The following is a 21,802-nucleotide window of genomic DNA, read 5'->3' as shown; positions in this document are numbered from 1 at the left end:
CCAGTCAACAGATCTGGGTTTGATCCATCACCGTTCTTTAGCCCACTCTGCCACCCCAGTTCAGATATGGCCATATGCAAATCAGTCTGACCCTGTGCCTTATGGGAACAGTCCAGCCCGAACTACCAAGCCATGCCTTCCCTGGACCGGAAACAAGCTTCCTAGGACCGGTTTCTGGCATTTCAGCCGTCTTCAGCCAGGCTTGCTTGAATCCAGTGGCAAAGTGAGCAAGGGACTCACGTCTGAGCATACCCTGCCAACTTATGGCGAACAAAGCGGTACAAAAGGGGGTGGTGATGGACGGAGCATCAGAACCAATCAAACAATCACACCCAGTCAACAGATCTGGGTTTGATCCATCACCGTTCTTTAGCCCGCTCTGCCACCCCAGTTCAGATATGGCCATATGCAAATCAGTCTGACCCTGTGCCTTATGGGAACAGTCCAGCCCGAACTACCAAGCCATGCCTTCCCTGGACCGGAAACAATCTTCCTAGGACCGGTTTCTGGCATTTCAGCCGTCTTCAGCCAGGCTTGCTTGAATCCAGTGGCAAAGTGAGCAAGGGACTCACGTCTGAGCATACCCTGCCAACTTATGGCGAACAAAGCGGTACAAAAGGGGGTGGTGATGGACGGGGCATCAGAACCAATCAAACAATCACACCCAGTCAACAGATCTGGGTTTGATCCATCACCGTTCTTTAGCCCACTCTGCCACCCCAGTTCAGATATGGCCATATGCAAATCAGTCTGACCCTGTGCCTTATGGGAACAGTCCAGCCCGAACTACCAAGCCATGCCTTCCCTGGACCGGAAACAAGCTTCCTAGGACCGGTTTCTGGCATTTCAGCCGTCTTCAGCCATGCTTGCTTGAATCCAGTGGCAAAGTGAGCAAGGGACTCACGTCTGAGCATACCCTGCCAACTTATGGCGAACAAAGCGGTACAAAAGGGGGTGGTGATGGACGGAGCATCAGAACCAATCAAACAATCACACCCAGTCAACAGATCTGGGTTTGATCCATCACCGTTCTTTAGCCCACTCTGCCACCCCAGTTCAGATATGGCCATATGCAAATCAGTCTGACCCTGTGCCTTATGGGAACAGTCCAGCCCGAACTACCAAGCCATGCCTTCCCTGGACCGGAAACAAGCTTCCTAGGACCGGTTTCTGGCATTTCAGCCGTCTTCAGCCAGGCTTGCTTGAATCCAGTGGCAAAGTGAGCAAGGGACTCACGTCTGAGCATACCCTGCCAACTTATGGCGAACAAAGCGGTACAAAAGGGGGTGGTGATGGACGGAGCATCAGAACCAATCAAACAATCACACCCAGTCAACAGATCTGGGTTTGATCCATCACCGTTCTTTAGCCCACTCTGCCACCCCAGTTCAGATATGGCCATATGCAAATCAGTCTGACCCTGTGCCTTATGGGAACAGTCCAGCCCGAACTACCAAGCCATGCCTTCCCTGGACCGGAAACAAGCTTCCTAGGACCGGTTTCTGGCATTTCAGCCGTCTTCAGCCAGGCTTGCTTGAATCCAGTGGCAAAGTGAGCAAGGGACTCACGTCTGAGCATACCCTGCCAACTTATGGCGAACAAAGCGGTACAAAAGGGGGTGGTGATGGACGGAGCATCAGAACCAATCAAACAATCACACCCAGTCAACAGATCTGGGTTTGATCCATCACCGTTCTTTAGCCCACTCTGCCACCCCAGTTCAGATATGGCCATATGCAAATCAGTCTGACCCTGTGCCTTATGGGAACAGTCCAGCCCGAACTACCAAGCCATGCCTTCCCTGGACCGGAAACAAGCTTCCTAGGACTTCCATGGCTTGGCAGTTCGGGCTGGACTGTTCCCATGAGGCACAGGGTCAGACTGATTTGCATATGGCCATGTCTGAACTGGGGTGGCAGAGTGGGCTAAAGAACGGTGATGGATCAAACCCAGATCTGCTGACTGGGTGTGAGTGTTTGATTGGTTCTGATGCTCTGTCCATCACCACCCCCTTTTGTACTGCTTTGTTCGCCATAAGTTGGCAGGGTATGCTCAGACGTGAGTCCCTTGCTCACTTTGCCACTGGATTCAAGCAAGCCTGGCTGAAGATGGCTGAAATGCCAGAAACCGGTCCTAGGAAGCTTGTTTCCGGTCCAGGGAAGGCATGGCTTGGCAGTTCGGGCTGGACTGTTCCCATGAGGCACAGGGTCAGACTGATTTGCTTATGGCCATGTCTGAACTGGGGTGGCAGAGTGGGCTAAAGAACGGTGATGGATCAAACCCAGATCTGTTGACTGGGTGTGAGTGTTTGATTGGTTCTGATGCTCTGTCCATCACCACCCCCTTTTGTACTGCTTTGTTCGCCATAAGTTGGCAGGGTATGCTCAGACGTGAGTCCCTTGCTCACTTTGCCACTGGATTCAAGCAAGCCTGGCTGAAGATGGCTGAAATGCCAGAAACCGGTCCTAGGAAGCTTGTTTCCGGTCCAGGGAAGGCATGGCTTGGCAGTTCGGGCTGGACTGTTCCCATGAGGCACAGGGTCAGACTGATTTGCTTATGGCCATGTCTGAACTGGGGTGGCAGAGTGGGCTAAAGAACGGTGATGGATCAAACCCAGATCTGTTGACTGGGTGTGAGTGTTTGATTGGTTCTGATGCTCCGTCCATCACCACCCCCTTTTGTACTGCTTTGTTCGCCATAAGTTGGCAGGGTATGCTCAGACGTGAGTCCCTTGCTCACTTTGCCACTGGATTCAAGCAAGCCTGGCTGAAGATGGCTGAAATGCCAGAAACCGGTCCTAGGAAGCTTGTTTCCGGTCCAGGGAAGGCATGGCTTGGCAGTTCGGGCTGGACTGTTCCCATGAGGCACAGGGTCAGACTGATTTGCATATGGCCATGTCTGAACTGGGGTGGCAGAGTGGGCTAAAGAACGGTGATGGATCAAACCCAGATCTGTTGACTGGGTGTGAGTGTTTGATTGGTTCTGATGCTCCGTCCATCACCACCCCCTTTTGTACTGTCATGGACTCGCGGGGCGGAGTTTCCCCGAGAAATTAGCTGTCAGGTTTGAGGAAAAAGAGGGTTGGAAATCGTTAACGATCCATGAAGCATAGCTCTGCTTAGAACAAAGTATGTGCTTACACCAATCGTTTTAACGCATTTTTCCCTGTCTATGTATGCGTGTCGTGTGAATGTCACCTCATGTATGATGTGTGTTTTTAAAGGTACCTGTAACCACGCAGGCATGGCATGTTGATACCTTTCAGGCTGCAACCACGCTCTGAGCATGGACGTCTGCACGCCCCATTAAGGAGCACACCAGCATGGAAGTACATTACATTGTGTACCCACCTACTCTACTAGAGAGAGGGGGCTGTCCTCTAACCATTTCTTTTTACTGTTACAGATACACTACGTGACATAGTGATCGTATGTATAAACCACGCATTCTTTAGTAGTTGCAGCGTTTTCTTGAATTAATAATTAATTGCCAAATTTAGGTTTAATAGGCGTGGCAAACACAGGGCTGGTCCCGGTGTGGTCCTGATGAAGAGCTAGGGGTAGGCACGAAACATGTTGATCTTACACTGAACTCCTACCCATTATAGTTAGGTTTTCTCCGTGTAACACCCCCTTTTAGATATACCAACCTAGGAGCGATAATAAAGTATTTAAGCCCACTAGCAAGGTATTTTTAATCACTTAAATCCACTCCACCACACTGTGCACTACACATAGTCTTCCACTCAAAGTGCTGCTGCGTATTCTCCGCAAGTCGTAGCATGCCCCAGTTCGTAGAGAACTGGGATGGCCCCAATAATGAAGCATGTCACCGAGGGGGAAACCCTGGTGAGTGAGGGGACTCAAGAAAAACATTTTTCTTTCCTGAAGGCAATCTCTGATCATATCAATTGGGAGCCTCTTCCTTCGACTTGGTCCTTAAACCCGTGATCTAGGGTTTTCATTTTGAGCATTAAATTAAGGAGGACGGACCTTACCTCACTTTCATTCTGTATATTGCCCTGTAGAAAGCAGCAGGGGCACTCTGTGTATGCATTTATCCTATACTCATGGCTACACCTCCCAAACTATCGTAGGCCACGCAATCAGCATCAGCATCTCTCTTTCGCAAGTCACTGCAAAAAACAGTAGGGTGACCTGCTGTACATGCCCCTCTCACCTTATCTAGTGGCCTGAGAGGAGGATAATCATCAGCGTCTGCCTCTTAGTATGATAAAGCCATAGTAGGCAACGGGTTAACCCCCAAGATCTGCATCTCAAAGACTATCCTGCCACAGACGTGCTGCTCAGCAAGTCTCTTTGCCCACCCTGCTCCTGCTGAAGACTCTCTATTAGCACTTGCATGGCTTACCCTTTCCTGGTTGAGATCAGCCAAGAAGATGCTGTAGTTGCGATATTCCTCCTCATTCAGTGGGTCATGCCAATATTCTGCTTGCACCAGACTGAAAAAAACAAGAGGTCAAAGATCAAGGCATCATTTCTAGGGTCTTGTGCTTGGGAAATGAGCACGATTTAGCAGCTGGATACTGAAGTGTTAAATCATCCTTAACAAGCGAGAGCCTGCCACTTCAGAAGAATGTATCCACTGAAAGGTCTACGCACCCGGAGGAGACATGAGAGGCTTGAATGCAGAAAGGCAGTATCTCACACCCTTGGACAAAAATCTTGTGCATGCTATGTAAGTGGAGTTCTATGATAAAGGAAAGAGATGCAAGCGCTAACAAACCAACGAAGTGGCCAGAAGACACCTTGAAATAAGACCAGTCCAAAGAATGAAACAACAAAAGAACAGATACATTGTGTCAGCAGAGCAGAACCAACAAAAAAGCAGGAAGAAACAGAAGGTCCCTCTCCACTCACACATTTTAAGTTACGAGACGCCTGCCCTCTCATCTTGGTGTTCTGTCTGCCTGCTAAACTGCTCCTCAAGTCACAGCTATCTCGTAGGGGGACGGCAGGAGGACCTTCACTGCACCAGTCTTGGAGAAAATTGTTCAGTGATTCTAAAAGAAAGTTTTCCAACCAGAATAGGGATGCCAATTCAAAACAGTCTTCCAGTCGCATGTCCGCCTCTCCACTAAAAATTGAGAATCTGGCCCGTTTTGCTCTGTAGCAACAGGAGCTGCACCTATTTGAATAAAAAACGTTCTCTGGAAAACCTTCTGCAGCTACATGGAATGAGGCATGTGCTATATTTAATACCTGAAAATGGGACCTCTCTGAACCAGACACAAGCAACCAAGACTGGTTTTAGAAGTGTGGGCTGGGCTGTTCACACTGCTCAGTACCATGGCTGGTTTGCCTATGGCTGGATCTAAACTGTGTTGTAGTGGGCAACAAAACAATTTGTTGGAATGCTATCCCGGGTGATTGCCAAAGGTTAGACTATTTGCAAGCATTTCTCCCATCACTGTTTTGTGTATTTGATGTAACGCCCTAAGCGGCCAAGGGTATGCCCGAATGGAGCAGGACCAATGCTGATTTGTATTTGCCTGGGTCTAATCTAAGGCGGCATAGTAGACCCAAAAGAAATGAGTTGGAATGCTACCCTGACCGACTGACAGTGACTATTTGCAAGAATTCCTCCCATCACTTTTTGTGTATTTGATGTAATGCCCGAATGAAGCAGGACCAATGCTGATTTGTATTTGCCTGGGTCTAATCTAAGGCGGCATAGTAGACACAAAAGCAATGAGTTGGAATGCTACCCTGACCGACTGACAGTGACTATTTGCAAGAATTCCTCCCATCACTTTTTGTGTCTTTTATCCGTCAACTTAACAACTGCCTCACATTTGGCAATTAACACAAACAACAAGTTCTAAAAGTAACTGTAGGTGATGGGTCTGTGTGAAGTACTGTATAATAGCAGCAGGATATCAGAGAGGATTTACTCAAAACAGCTTCTTTATGTATAGCACATCACAAATTATAAATTATAAATATATTAAAACTGGGTTTTAATTGCACTAACTATTGAAAACATTTAGGAGTCAAATGAAACAAGCAATGCCAAAGCCAATAGGTTTTGCCATTTCAATGTTGTTACGTTACCCGACTTTTGGCTTTGCTATGCTTTTTGCTGATGCAGTTTCTACATCAGTAAAAAGAAAACAAGGTGCTTCTTTACCAATGTGGAACATCATTGGCAAAAAAAAAAAAAAACATGGCGTAAACAGGCGCATGTGTCATCACCCATGTGTAGGTATGCACTGTTACAGCAGGCCCAGCGTGATGATCAAAGGTATGCGCACATCAGGATGTAGCAACTACTTGGCGGCAAATTGCTGCTGTTGAGCCCCCCTCCCCCCCAAAAAGAACCAAAAATGAAAAAAAACCTACTGGAAATGGGAGCAGAGGTAGAGAGGAGGAATGAGGGTGGGGGAGAATTAGTTGCAGGGTCAGCAGGGGGTCAAAGAAGGGGATGGATTTGAGGGTGTATGAATTAAATAAAAATAGGCGGAGGGGAGAGGGAAGCAATATACGAGCTCAGAGAGGGAGGGGACAGAACTGACCCTCCCACATGTCGCACAAGACTCTTCCATGTCTTGTTCATCCACTGTAATTGCCCTACACTCTTTGATATTCCTATGTTCTGGATGGGCAGCAGTAATTGTATTGTAATGTAGCATTTGTATAGCACTTACTGCCCCTATCTGGAGCACTGAAGAACTTACATACATAACATTAAACAAGCATCTGAAACTTAGACAAAGGCAACCCACAGGGCTACAGTAAAATAATGTGCAGCCTTGGCACGGACAAAGTTGTGACAACAAGGATACTGATCTTATGTGACGTGAGACTTTTTAAAGTTCTTAGTGAATGTCGCTAGCACAGACTTCTCTTTTAGTTTAAATACTTTCTGCAGAAAACAGACCTTTTAATCTATTTTACGTGCAGGCACTCAAGAACAGTGGAGGTGTTTACCTGGAAATTATTTGTAAAGCATTTGCCCACGGACGTGGCTCAGGAACAAGGGCGTGGCACTGATTGCAGGATTTTATCATCTCATCCCCGATTCAAAGCAGCCCTCTTGCAGCTCATTCAGGGTGGTAAAACATGCCTGTTACTATAGTGATCCACAGTTCCTCCAGTTTGGAAATCTCGTAGTTTGGGTGTAAATACAGCTCTTCGCGGTAGCTGCTACCTGAGGAGGCCTCCCATGGGAAGCATCACTAGGCACCAATATCGTCGCTACCTAGTCTGACTTTGTAAGTAGGCGGCCTGTAATCAAGGGGACACTTAGCCGCACAACCCTGCATCCGAGCACATCTGAATCCGCATCGCCGTCAATGGGCAGACGCATATGCAACGCTCGACACACTGAGAGTGGCAGCACGAGGGTGAATGGAGTGAGATCCGACGCCCGCTAATTGCAGCGCAGCTAATAATGAGAGATCTGCGGGTCCTTTTGTCGCCGCCACGCCGAGGACCATTCGGAAGCCGAAAGCTGCAGTCGGGGCAGAGTTACGTTTAGCTAGCTGGGGTGAGGGGGGCAGGGGCACACAGCAGTTGAGCGCAGCAGAGTGTGTGCTAGGGCTGATTTCCATTACCTATGGCTATTTTGGAGAGGTCTGCAAAATGCGGGATATATTATTTTAGCAGAACTAATAAACGTTCATTATTGGAAATACGAAACACCAAGACATCTACCTCACACGAGCTTTTGTGCTATGAAAGAGGTAACGCGGAGGGATGGGAATAAACCCAAGATTAAGTGGGCAACGCAGAGCGGGAAGTAACGGGAGAGAGAATGAGCAGCCTCGAGGAAGAGATGAAACTGAGCATGGGAGGTGGAGGAGGCAGATATTTGGCAGGAAAGGGGCAGCGAGAAACACAAGAGGAAGACAACTGGGAAACACGCACACCCATCGAGTGCTTACCCCCAAAAACAGTAGTTACCTAAAAATGAGCAGTGGAAAGACACAAGTCAGACAGTCAAGACGATAATAAATGAGCTATGCTTCAAGGGAGGGACAAACAGAAGACGGCCATCAAATAAGGAGAAAACAAATGGTAGTGACACTAAAGCCAACCAATAGTTAGCGGGGGTGGAGGGTGGTGGGGGTGGGGGGGGTTAAGCCTCTGTAAGTCCCTGATAAGCCCACAGTTTGTCTTTTGCAACCAGACAGCTATGCTGTCTGGTAGATGCGACCATAAAAACAAGCATTGGCATAGCCAATAGGTCTCGCTTTTGGGACCTTATAAGTGTTTAGCCATGCAACAGTTGCATAACTAAATACTTATAAGGTCCCAAAAGCGAGACCCATTGGCTATGCCAATGCTTGTTTTTTGCTTAGCATTTTCTGGTTTATTATTCAGGGCTTGGGTTGGTGCCCAGGGAACTGTCGAACAGAGAAATAGCGATTTGTCGAAGATGGCAAGGCACCGTGTTTTTAGAGGGAAACTGGGATTATTACTCTGGCCTCTTTGTTTCATAGTCTGCAGGTTACGAGTCAGTCACTGGGCCATATTTTTTCTCTATGAAGCTAATCTTGACTATTCTTCATCGACCACAAACCGATTGTTTTCACAAATTTTAACAGGTCTTTTTAATGCTCGATTCAGGAGTGCTCCTTAATATTCCTGAAATGTGCAGACATGGGGTCGTTCTAGGCAGGATATGCATTAATCTGCAGGGGTTACTTAGATCTCTGAAGTTTGCGCACAACCCAACGAGCTGTCCTCACAGAATTGTCTTACTATTGAACTCTAAAGGTGAACTATTCCCTTGTAATGTTTTACATTGTGGTGGAACGTTCTTATCAGTGAACAATGAAGATTCCATGCTCACTACGAGACAACTTCTTCAAGAGAATACATTCAATGTAGCGCCTGTGTTTGTCTGGTGTGAGTAAAACTAGAGCCGCGCTGTCGTCAGTCTGTTAACACCTTGCAGGCTTTGAGTTCCACTTCCTGTTTTCTCATAGCCCTCATGGGAGCGTCTGCTGAGGCCACTGGGCAAATACAACGACTGCCGCCAGTCATTCGGAGCAGAGTGTGTACAGGGGAGTGATAAACGGCTTTGTGAAGTGCAAACTCCTTTGATGCCATCTTCGTTGCCACCGGGAGCAAGCTGTGCCTTTTGTCAAAATGTCTGTTTATCCAGGGTCACTGCGGTGCCCTTTCCAGGTGTTATCACGCCGATAAGAGACGTTCCTCTGACTGCACGGCCGTTTGCTTCCATTTGACAGCGAAGAAGCATTCACCTTTAAGCATCTCCTCGCCACCCAGGCGCCTTGTAGCCCCTTCGTCAAGGCGCCTGATCCTAGAATCAAGGGGTTGAAGGTAGTTAGTTGATAGATGACAGTTGTCAATGGTGATGGAGCATTCATGTCTGATCGCTAATGATTCCAAGTAAAATTCATACTGATGAGTCATTCTAACAAGCATTGGCCGCACGCGCGCCTCGCGCTTAAAGTTTAAAAAACAAAAGAAAAAAAAAGACAAGCCCGGCGGAGCGTGGCGCGCGCACGCGCTTGTGGGCGGGGGAGCGCATTCCAGGCAGGGGAGCGAACCCTTTGAAGTGCCATGCAATGCAATCCGCTTTTTGGGAGCACTTTGAAATGCCCTTTTACAATAGTCTCGCTTTGTGATCGCTTACGCGATAGCAAGGCGAGACCTAAAAATGGTACAACAGATAATTACTGGGACAGATGTCATAGGCATTGACTAAAAAAGCTATGCTGCCCTACAATGTTTATTTTTTGGCCTGCTTACTTTGTTTTTAATCCAGTGAAGTTGCCAATATGGGAGGTTTCTGGAGGTGCTCCAAATTTTAAAAGATGTGCGACAATTAAGGAAAGATCTGCAGAAACAGGATCGACCTAACGTACAACCCACCCATACGAAGGGAGAGAGGAATGGACAAACTGACCTTTTTTCGAGCTGTCTCCCATGACTTGTCGCTGGTTGCTGGACACTATTTTTGCTGGTATTGGGAATCTATGTGCTGTAACACTGTAATTCAAAGCCACAGTGCATGTGATCTGCCCCTAAAATGGCACTGTAAAATTGGTTTAATCCAATTGGTGTATTTAACTTTTGAGTAAGGAAATTGTAAGTTACGCAGAAATTGGCAAGGTGGCAGGGAAGTTAAATATGGGGTTGAAGAATGTATTTACTCCATCCACATATATGACAAAAATCTACGGCTGCCAGAAGCACCATTGTGATCTGTTACGGCTGCAATTTAGAATCACTGCAGTGACACATGACAATGAAAAAGCATTTTCAATGTAGAACAAGCATTTGCAATGCAATAGGTCTCGCATTACTGAAAGTTTGAGCTAGTGGCGTTGCTTTATTACTTGCAACACCAATATCTCAAACTATCAGTAATACGAGACCTATTGCACTGCAAATGCTTGTTTTTTGTAGGTACCTACGGTTATCGGTTCACCTCCTTTTCCTGTAGAAAAAGTACAAATCATTTCATCTGTTGCTTTCAAATCCATTTTCTTTTGGAGCTCTCATGCATCTAGACTGATCATGCTGCTTCTTAATAAATATTTGGAGCGGTTTGCCAACTTAATAAAAACCTTGGGAAAGGGTTACTCTCATGAATTATATCCAACCTTGCAAACTGCTTAGCAGAAGCGAAGTTCTGGATGGCTCAATGTTAAATCAGTCCAAATCCTGCAGAAACTGAATGAATTATACAGACCTCTTCAAACTCACACAATCTAAAAAAGGGGCATCAAAAATGCCCTCTTCTGGGGTATCCTCAAATATTGTGAAGAATACCCAATCCTTTCCCCGCTTGACAGTAAACTGAATTTTGACCGACATGTAAAGGCCATCATCAACCAATACTGCCCAAATATTAAATAATTCACCCTGTAGACAGATCTAAGAACAGTGGTCGAGCAGTCACTGGTCCTTTAAAGGATCAACTATGAAAATGTGCTCATCTGGTGCACCCCAAATAAATAACTAAATCAGGCAACCATGGTTAAAGATGTTACTGCAGTGCACACTGCTGCTAATCTACACTCCATCCCATGCAGCTATGACCATGCCTACGAGCTCTCAGTTAGCTGCCCCTGGAAACCAGGTGCCCGGTAATACTGCATGTCCATCTCACAACAGAGAGCACAAATGCACCCTCAAAGTCATCCTACACATTTCTGGAGGTTAACTTTCCTGAGAAGCATGGGATGTCCCTGGGTGTATCCTCCTAAGCCTAGGGGTAATCAGGAAATAGCATTAGGACAGAGATGTATACTCCACTTGGCAGAGGCAAGACGAGATCAACAAAATCTCAAGCTAATAGCTGAAAGAGGGCAACCCAAAACAAACTCGCCATATATAGTCAGCCACAAGTCAGTTTGACAGCTGTCTTGTCAAATCGAATCAAAAAAAAAAAAAGATCCCAAATAAGAAATTACTGTTGCTGTCTGATGGTGTTAAGTGCGAGTAACTAAGTTCTGAACAAACTATTATAACATCAGATAAAATGCACTTGGATCTACGTGCAATATAAATAACAATGGATTTGATTGAGATTCCAAGGTTAAAACAGTACGAATAGCTGGACTCGGCAACTCAGCACTCTGAAATTGTAACTTGCTAAAAGATCCTTAAACAGATGCATCGGAGTACTGCATAAATAGAACAGACTTAAATAGGAGTGCCGAAAAATAATTAAGCAGTGACAAAGTCATTAGTCCTGGCGTTAGCTGCCAGCCTTTTGGCTTTGTCAATACTTGCTTGGTTATATTTTTTTTACAAAACTATTGTTCGAGGAGCTACTGAGCTCTCAATCAATATAAACAATTTTTGGCCTCAAAAAGAAACCAGCACCTGCGATTAAGGGTACATTGTATTGTATTGTAATTGCATTTATATAGCGCTTACCACCCCGGACGAGGCGTCGTAGCGCTTTTTCGGCGTGCAGCACGCTAGTCTGGAACCCATAAAGGATTAGTCTCAAGCAAGTTAAGTGCACATTTCATCAAATATGTGATGCGGGTCATTCTTCGCAGGGAGCCCTCGGCCTTGCATCTCATAAGTACCATCCACGCGCCCCATTCCATTATTTAATTAATGATATGCGCGCATTGCGCGCGCTGCAGGTACTTCTAAAGATATAGTCCTTATCGAACAGTGCAATATTAGCGCCTGGAACTGTTTTGCGTTATACTCATTTTTATTTTCTTCGAAAGATGAAAGGTGGAGTCTGTCTGCTCCTGGTGCGCGGCATTCTGCAGCAAGCACGCACATTCTGTGAATGGTGAGTAAATATACAACGCTATGTGAAAGTGCATGCATGATTTGTAACTGTGCACTATATTTTCCATTCGCCAACACTGACTTCACAACGGATAAAAGGGAGAGCCGACGCCGTTCGCACACTCTTCTCCGGTCCCATGAACATGCCGAGTTAGTCTGTCAACTATCTCAAATATATATTTTGAACCGGAGATCCGCTAGGACACGACACAACGACTGCCCGAAATGCGCAACATGCCAGACTGGGTGTCAGTGCAGAGACAATTTAACACCTAAGAGCAGTTTCTTTTGGGGTCTGGGTAAAATGAGTTTTAAAAGCCGTGGTGACCTGTTAAAAAGCGGTAAAGTGTTGGCATCAGCCATGAGTCTGCTAGTGCACAGTGGCGAGGGCAGAGAGGCGCCGGTGTGTGCACACAACGTGTAGGAGATGCGTTATTATAAGGCAGCGTGCAGCACCGCAAGTCTTCATTAACCACCCCTTTTCCAGATGCTCGAATAATAATAAAAACAAATCTTTCTCAGACACTTTTCTTTTCACACCACAAGCACAACCAATTAACCCATTCATTGCCGGGGAAGTACACGTTTGCCGTATGCGATCTCTTTGTGTTTTGTGTTTACTTGGCATCTCGTAGCAGGGCTGGACTGGCCATAGCGGGCAGCGGGCACTTCCCCGGTAGGCCGCTAGGGTGGGGGCCGGTTTTGGCCCCCTGGGGGCCGTTTTTGTTACCGGGGTAGGCAATATCAGCCCCCTGTAACAAAATCGGCCAAAACCGGGCCTCACAAACTGATCGGCTGCACTCCCCCTTACCCCAGGGGGGCCAGCTGAGCAGTTTGCCAGGGCTGGTTTCTGTTCCCAGTCCGGCCCTGTCTCGTAGTAGCCAAACATTTATTTTATCTGCAGCTTCGAATGGTGATCCCGGACCTACAACTGTGACCCCCTTCGTACCACTCTGCGGTCCCCTCCAACAAAGGCTTACAGTGGCATTATGGGCAACCAAATTTAGGTATATTTGAGATATGTAACATTATCACAACAGTAGAACTGATTCAAAGTTTCTGCCATCAATTACCTAGAAAAAATGTAATAATTTTTTTTCTTCAGAAACAGATAAAAATGAAGTGCTCAGTGCTCAACTGATCACACAGTGATGATCTGTGAAGTAAAAAAGACTATCAGACAATATATACAATAAACAGGAAACTTCTTATGTAATCCTGAGCTTTTTGATATGGATTTCCTTCCGAACCCAAGCGTCAATGGCATTTCAACATTATAAAAAAAAAAATCAGATCATTAGGACATATGTAATTAGAGTCCAAGCACCAGAGCTTTAAAACAACGAAACACATTTTGTCGAATCTAGTTGAAAACAAGGACAATCCTAATTGTAGAAGCGGGCAGAGGAGATTCACTGAAAATGAGACATAGGTGCCACCCGTTACCTGAAAAATCATAACAAAAAAAATAAGTATTGTGAAAAATGAGAGCATCCTGTGTAAATGCACACAAAAAGCACTCCTACGAAGGACCAAATCAACTAAAGGTACTTTAGTTTGATAACAGCTGGACTCAATAAAAGCTGTAGATCATAAAAAAACGAATGTGTCAACACCTGTCAGTGAGCAAACAGTGGCACTGTACACAACCAATAACTTGCGAAAAACGATAAAATGCCTCTACATGAAATGACACAAAGACAAGAAAAGGCAATATGGGACTAACCTATAAATGAAACGGAGTCTGCGCAATTGAATTGCATAAAATACCATAAATAAAGGAATCACCGAAGGAATCCAATTAAATATGGACCAACACCTCTATAATTTAAATGGCCCCTCAAGAAAATCTTTTTGTAAGCTCACAGGGCTGACTGCTTAATATATGAACGTGTTGCATACATTTTGGAAATAGTATGCGGTCAGAGTAAACAATTACCCAAAAGCTGTTTTCACTGATTAGGTTATGTTCAATTTTTTATGAACAAGCCTAGATATGAATAAAATCATTATTGTATATCTCCACCAGGGAAAATGCAAGAAAACTAAGTCAAAGTTTTTTTTAAGTTCTATTCAAAAACCTAATTGAACAATAAAAGTAGATACTGGATAACTTTAGTGCAGTGGAAAAGAAAATAATAAAGTATACTTTGTGCTGCCTGCCACTAAATTTGTTTACAACCAGTTTGTTTCTCAGCCCTACACCAGAGGCTCAATGCACATTCCCAGCTTTGCCTCTGGGCCCAGGGGGGCAGAGGTGGGGTCTACTACTGGCCGCTTAAAGGGATTAGCTATTTGAGAGGGGAAGGGAAATGAGAAGGTGATGCCAAATAGGGGTTGGCGGGACCTGCTCCTGTTTGTTCATAGGGCCATTTCAGATTTTCTGCTTCAATCCCAGTAGAAGGGAAAAATGCTTTGAAGCCAGACAGAAATGAGATCACCTCAAGTAGGAGGGAAACCCGACTTTGGACCCAGACAGAGAGGACAGCAATTCTTTTTTTACACTTCTGGGACGTTTTGCGGAAAACCATGAGAGGAAGTGCTAGAAAATGAAGTGGGAATAGTACAAGAGTGTTGTCAGGATAGGGTGTAGGAAATTCTTCAATTACTGACAAGTACACAGGATAAGACAGGCACCTCACCACCACCTGCTCTAAACATTACTATAACTTGGAATAAAACCTCTTGAAGAAAGAGTGCCTAGACAGTCGGCTCCACCCAGGGAGTGGAGCTACACTCCAATGTCAAGTAGTGCCTGTGCCTGTTCCTGTGCCAGTAACACAAAAAACAGGGTTCTTGACTTCCAGAGGATCCTGCTGACTGCTGTGGCCTGGACCCAGGAGGATCTATTTTAACTTACTATGGGGACCTACCTGCTTGTACAGATCTACCAAGGATTGAACAGAGATTATATAACTGTGCTTTAGCCAAACCAGATTATGCTTAGTTAATTGATAAAGGTACCCACTTTCTGTGAGAAAGTGGCTCTGTATATACTGTTCCCAAATAGGTACAGTGTGTACAGAGTCCACAGTCCCCAGAGGTTTGGCAGAGGTTAAAGTTAGATATAACCTCACTCTCTAAAGTGGTAGCTTGGTCGAGCAGTAAGGCAGTATCAGAGGACAGTGTAAAGCATTTGTTGTACACACTCAGTCAGCAAATGGTCTCACACACTCAAGAACTGAACTCTAGGCCAATGGTTTATATAAAAAAATATATGGTGTTTTATTTTAGAACCAACAATAGGTATCAAAATATACTTTCTCAGAATGAGATGCTTTAGTTAAATACTTTGCAATAGGCAATTGACTTTTGCAGATAATAGTTACAGTTTTGTTGCAATAGGCAACACAATTTCAAACACAATAATACATTGAGCTCAATGGGAATTTTAAGTTATGTGCAATTGATTACTTTCAGGATTACTTTTCTAACTCCAGAACTGGATCCTAGATTCAGTCCTGGGACAGTTCTTGGAGTACATTCGTTTTAGTTACTGTTGTGATTTTCAAGCAATATTTTGCCATTTTAAAAGTTGACTCTTAGAAACTTTTGCTAATCAAATTACCAATGTTATCCTATGGAAGGAAATTCACTTAGCAGGTAAGTGGGGTTACGGTTACTTTTTCTAGGTCAGTATTGGATCCTAGATCCAGCACTAGTGTACCACCTGTAAGCAGTTGAGAGACTGCGTTTAAGTTACACAGGCGATTTTTAAGGAATATTTATAAGTTTGCAAAATCAACACTTAGAAGAAATTTCATAGAAAAACAGTCAATGGTTTCCTATGGGAGAAAATTCAAGTTATGGGTAAAGTATGTTCTCGTTACTTTTGTAATCCAGTGCTGGGCTCCTAGGCTCAGTACTGGGGCATCTATCTAGGCCAGGTAAGTAATTAAGTTTTCACAGTTGGTAAGATTTTTAAAGAATATTTGTAGTTTGCAAAAATCGACACTGAAAAACAGTCAATGGTTTCCTACGGGAGGAAATTGAGTTAGTGGTAAGCACGGTTGTAAGTACTTTTCAGGGTCAGTGCTGGGCACCAAGATCCAGCACTGGGATCTCTCCCAATAGCAGGTGAGTATTTCCGTTTTCGTTACTCGGTTGATTTTAGGTGAATATTTTAAAGTTTAGAAACTCCACACTTAGAAGAAATTTCAGAAGAAGCCAGTCAATGTTACCCTATGGAAGAAAAGCGAGTTATGGGCTTTTGGGTAAATACTCGACTGGCAGAGTTAAGGTCCTGGGCACAGACTCAGGGGTCTCCCAGGGTTAGCTAAGTACAGTTGTTACACCCTCAGCGGCACAGGGGCAGCAGGGTGCAGAGTGAGTTAGGCCCAATGTTATCCTATGGGAGGCAGAGGGGCCTTAGTTGGTGGCTGCTGACTAGCAGGCCACGCGGCTGTAGGAGCTGGGCTCCTGGTCACTTGCTCAGGGCAAATGAGGAAGTAGGTAGGAGTAGAAGTTGCACTGCCAGGGCCACTCGGGCGGCTGAATGCAGGGTGCTTTTGAGCCTTCGGGCGCTCAATGGATTTCAATGGTAGAGCTCAAGGACGAACAAAGGCTGCAAGCTCGGGACGAAGATTCTTCAGGTGCCACCACCACTTCGAGAGGTAAGTTGGGTAGTTGGAGGATAGGTAGGTCCCCAGGAATCGGGCACAGGGGGCCGCAGGGCGGCGCGTGCAGGGGTGCTTTTTGATGTCGGGAAATCTTACCCTCTATTGATCGCGGTGGGGGGGTCCCTGGTTCTGAGGCTGCAGGCATCGTCAGGAGCGTCGAGGTGGGTCCTTGGGCGCTGAATTCGGGGTCACAGTTGCCGGGGGGGATGTCCTCGGGGTCTTTGTCCACTCCGGCACAGGCCAGGCTTGGCAGGTGCAGAGTGTGCAGGGTTCGCGGTTCCGGGCTGATGCCAGGGGTTAGAAACTTGCTTTGAGCAGAGCCACTGCTCGTGGGAGTCCCAGGTTCTCAGAGTCACAAGGTAGCCACGTCCTCTGGGGTTTGTGAGGTTGCTCGCCGCAGGAGGTGCCGGGATTTAGCAGGATCAGGTTCGAGGGTCAACAGGCCGGTAGGGCTGGGGTCAAAGCAATTGGTGTCTTCCTCTTCTAGGCAGCTGCACGGCAGGTCTTCTTTCTTCTTGTTCTTCTTTGCTAGTTTAGAATCTGGAATCCGAGGAAGGAAGGTTCAGGGTGCCCCTAAATACTAAATTTAGGGGTGTTACAGGTAGGTAAAGGGCAGGGACCACTGGGTCCCTGTCCTGGGGTGGGTACACCCCCTATCGTGCCACTCTCCTGTGGGAGGGGGCAGTGGCCTAGTCCTGATTGGGCAGGGCTCCCCATTTTCAAGATGGCGAGAGCCCGGAGATGTGCTTCACCTCGCTTCCCCCACCTGAGGGGTGGGGTTGGCAGAGATGTCACATCCGCTGTCCTTACTTGGAGTTTCCAGCCAGTCTTCCTGCCAGAGTGGGGGTCAGAACCGGTGGGGGCCAGTTGCTGAGTACAGCAAGTGGCCTGGAGAAGCTCACAAAGGCAGCATGCCTTTGAATCTTCCCCCTGCCCATCCTGGGGGAGCAGACCTAGCACATCGCCCAGGATGTGCATTGTTGCAGGCCCAGGAAAGCGGGGGGCTCTCCACCCAGAGGTCCAGCAACATGTCTGCTATGTGGCAGCCTAGACAGCCTCTCAGACAAGACGTGGATTGTAGGTTAGGTTTCAGGGGGCATCTTTAAGATGCCCTCTGTAGTGCTTTGTACATTAAATCCCACACTGGCATCAGTGCGGGTTTAATGTGCTGAGAAGTTTGATACCAAACTTCTCAGTCTTCAGTGTTGTCATTATGGTGCTGTGGAGTTCGTGTTTGACGAGCTTCCAGCACCATATACTCTTAAATGGCAGCACTGCACTTACAGTGCCCAGGAATGGACCTGGGTACTGTAGGGGCACAGGGTCATGCTCCTGTGCCCACACCACTGGCATAGGGCACCCAGCTAGTGGGGTGGCTGATGTATTCCAGGGCAGTGTATGTTGTGGGCATGGCACACAGGGATGTGTGCCATGTCATCTCTTGTTTTGTCTTGTACCCAGACACTCAGCCTGCAAGGGCAGGTTGTGTGTGTTAGGGTACAGGGCCTCTAAGGGTGGCACAATAAGAACTGCAGCTCTTAGAGGCCTTCCCTGGTCACAAGGCCCTGGGTACCATTTACCAGGGGCTGACATGTGGCCAGGGTTTGCCAATTTGGGTTTTAGGTTTTAGGGAAGGAACATAGGCCCTGGGCACCTGGTTGGCAGGAGTCCAGGGCACACTCAGTCAAAGTACATTCAGCAATGCAGCAAAAAGTGGGGGCATACCATGCAAGAAAGATGGCACTTTCTCACACTTCCCAAATATTATCCCAATTTCTGACAATGGTGTCGAGAGGCTGGGATGCAGAACTTTGTCCAGAAGTTACCAATTTGTTTTAAAAGTTGAGAATGAAAGGTCCAATTCTAGATTTAGAACATTTTTATTTACTTTAAATTGGTAAGAATTATTTGTAATGAATTTTAAGTTTCACTTGCACTACTTTTCATAAATCTCTTGTTTAAAAAAAAGCCTAAAATGGACTTCGAGCCCTCCCCTTACTTATCATGTGTTTGCCCCAAAGTCACTCTCATTTCCTTGCTTTTTATTGGTCAGAGCAACCCCAACTCCTTGGCTTCATCCTGGGGCTTTGTGTATTTCCTTGCCGCGGCGCATGGGGCAAGTACAGCTTCCCGTCTGCTTCCATGGTCTTTCAACTAGATGCATGTTGCCAGGGCCGGCTCTAGGACTTTGCATGGGGGCGCCTGTTTGCTAGTTTACATTGTGCTTAAAAGCACCTGCTGCCGTGTTCCTGGCTTCCAGCAATTTTCAGTCAACAATTAAAATGTCAAGACAACTCCGGTGATTAATGGTCTTCCTGGCGAGGTCAGAGTTTTGTCTAATAGATGTTTTGACTCATGGAAGTTTTGATTTATGGTAAGGTAGCGCAGAGGGTCAATATGCCTGCTGCAAAGAACATGTACCATGCAGATCACAAAGTGAATGTAATGTAAACAGGTCAGTGGGTTACTGCTTTTGTCAGAGACTTCCTTTTGTTAGTTGCAGTTTACAGTGAGTTATTAACTGTCATCAAAGAACTGATTGTAGACTTCAAGGTATAGATCAGAGCGTATGGATTTTCCCTCCAGACTTTCATTATTCTAATGTTGCAATAAGGGTTCATTTGGGTACAAATCAGTTATTGTTATTAAAGAGAGCCCTGAATCCATTGTGTTACATTTCAAATTCAGAGGTTGTGCTTCTCCAGACCAAGTACTCTTCAACTATACTGCCTACCTGTATGGATGACATGTGACTCCACGCCTTGTTGTCTTTTGTCTTTTGTAACATTTCCTATACACTGATTTACACACCTATGATTGATAGTCTCGGAGTAATGTGTGTGCTATGTCAAGTGGTCTGACACCCTTCACTTATATAAGTGACGCTATAAAATTAATTAAATGCATCTGAGAGAGAGCGGTTATGAAGACTGTTGAAGAGTGGTAGGAGGGGAATCTGTGGTGGTGGTGGTCACTGGGGTGTGGGTAGGTTGTGGGGGTGCCAAAAACACTGTCGCACTGGGCGCCACCAGTGCTAAAGCTGGCCTTGCACGTTGCTGCAGATACTCTTTTTAGGTCTCGCCTGGTGTTAGCAGCGCGCATGCGCTGCTCTCGCCATGCGAGGGCGTTTTGTAATCAATACAGTTTCGGAAGGGGACTTGGAGCCCCGCCCCTCTTTTCCATTGGTTTGCGTCAGCGTTTATGCTAAACGCTGGCGAAGGATTGGCAATCGGGCTTCTTCGTTCCCGCCCTGTCCATTTTTCGGATGGCCCATCTTGATTTTTCGTGACGTGATTTAACGCTTGTTTTTAAAAAAAAGTTTATTTAAACCAAGAACTCTCTCCTGGTACTTAAGTAATCGTTTCAAGGGTAAAAATAAAATGTGCTTTGCACGAAACTGGTTGCAAATAAAAAAAATTCTGGCTAACGTTACAAACAGTTTCTTTTCCAGCATTCGAGGCTGATTCTGGTAAACTCACTAGTTTCGCACACACTACAAACCAAGTTGATTCTGTGAACTTTAAATAAAAAAATCTTGCTGTAATCTAGTGAATGGTGCTCATTGTGTCCTCTTCAGTAGGATGAAATGCTGAGCCTTGCATGCCAGGATTTCAATACCTCACGTGCAGGGTTCCAAGAGATCCCTGCAGAAGGCGCCCAACCCACCAAGCTATCTTGTTCTCGTTAGATGTCCCAATAAGAGGCGGGCTCGACTGTGATGGCTGGAGTTGCCAATGGGAGGGGTTTTACCGCAGGAGGCGGAGTCTGAGATCTTACAGCTGCCAGACACAGGAGGACAAAATGTGCTGCCAAGAGACTGAATGGTCTTTTGCAGCCTTATCCTCCACAGGCACCAGGAGAAAGTGTGTTGCCTCACACTCCTGCCAAGTCACAGCCCATGGGCTTTGTCGATCCCGTGTTCAGAATGGATTCAAGTTTTTTTTGTATAGCGCACACTAGAGTGCAATCAGGGTGACAAGGCGCTTTACAGTATGGGTGGTAGCTATTGTTACTGTTAGGTAGTGATAGTTACAGAAATGGCTGAGAAAAAAAGCAAAACATAAAACGACAGAGCTGAGAAGGGACAACATTAAACAGCAAAAAAACAAATGATGGGAATAAATCTCGGAAAAATGTCACATTGTGTCCTGGAGGCACGTGCAGTACTATTATAATGCTCTTTTATAGTGCAGTAATATTTCGTTTGGGACTGCGCCGCGCTCTACCTTCTTGCCCAGATTGGACTCAGCAATCCATTATGGGCTCAGATTAGTGCCGGAGGTTAACGCACCCGCTGCAGCGAACTGCAGGTGTCCAGCCACGGACTCCGCTCCAGGCCCTCAGACTTCTGAGGTTTGTGACATGAATGTAATGCATGTTTAGCACATGTGACCTGCCAGTCCCGGGTATCATGCATGTACTCGTCTGTAGTCATCAGATGCGGTCTCACTGGACGGTGGCCTAAAACATATGAAGTGTATTTCCCTTCAGCAACCACAACCCATTTCTGAAGAAAGTGTGACACGACATTTGAGCACACGTGACTAGGTGTGAGCACGGCTGACGGACACCAAACACGCCACCATGTTTAAACACTCTTGAGAATGTTTCATGTTTTAGCATGCTTGATGACGCGGGTGGCTATATTTGACCTCATGTCAGTGACAGCTGAAGGATTTTGGGGGCCCTGGACCAAACATATTTCAGGGGCCCCTGTTCTGAACAGCTTTGAATTTCTGATCCAGTTTCAGCTCTTTCATGCCCTCTTTGGCCGGGTCAGTGACAGTGCGGGGCACACTGGGCCAGATTCTCAGTAGTGTAACACAGCAGCAGCTCACTAATATTACTGCAAATAATCTCTGTGACACCCTTCCATTTATTGCATATGAGGTCCTGTTATGATCTAAAAGAAACTTTTTTATGTGT

General features: G+C 46.1%; 1 protein-coding gene across 3 annotated transcripts in view; it reads right to left on the bottom strand.

The window, feature by feature from the left end:
* The window catches only part of PPT1 (palmitoyl-protein thioesterase 1), a 142,076-nt gene that overhangs the window by 25,495 nt on the left and 94,779 nt on the right, over nucleotides 1–21,802 (bottom strand). For all 3 annotated transcript variants that reach the window (XM_085648329.1, XM_085648327.1, XM_085648328.1), the window contains exon 6: nucleotides 4,372–4,462. In XM_085648329.1, the coding sequence (XP_085504455.1) occupies nucleotides 4,372–4,462 (91 nt within the window). The remainder of the gene's footprint in view (nucleotides 1–4,371; nucleotides 4,463–21,802) is intronic.

Source organism: Triturus cristatus, chromosome 3_2 (genome assembly GCF_964204655.1).
Source record: "Triturus cristatus chromosome 3_2, aTriCri1.1, whole genome shotgun sequence".
Lineage (NCBI taxonomy): Eukaryota > Metazoa > Chordata > Amphibia > Caudata > Salamandridae > Triturus > Triturus cristatus.
The sequence above is the reverse complement of the archived record's forward strand: the minus strand, read 5'-3'. Positions and strand labels throughout refer to the sequence as shown.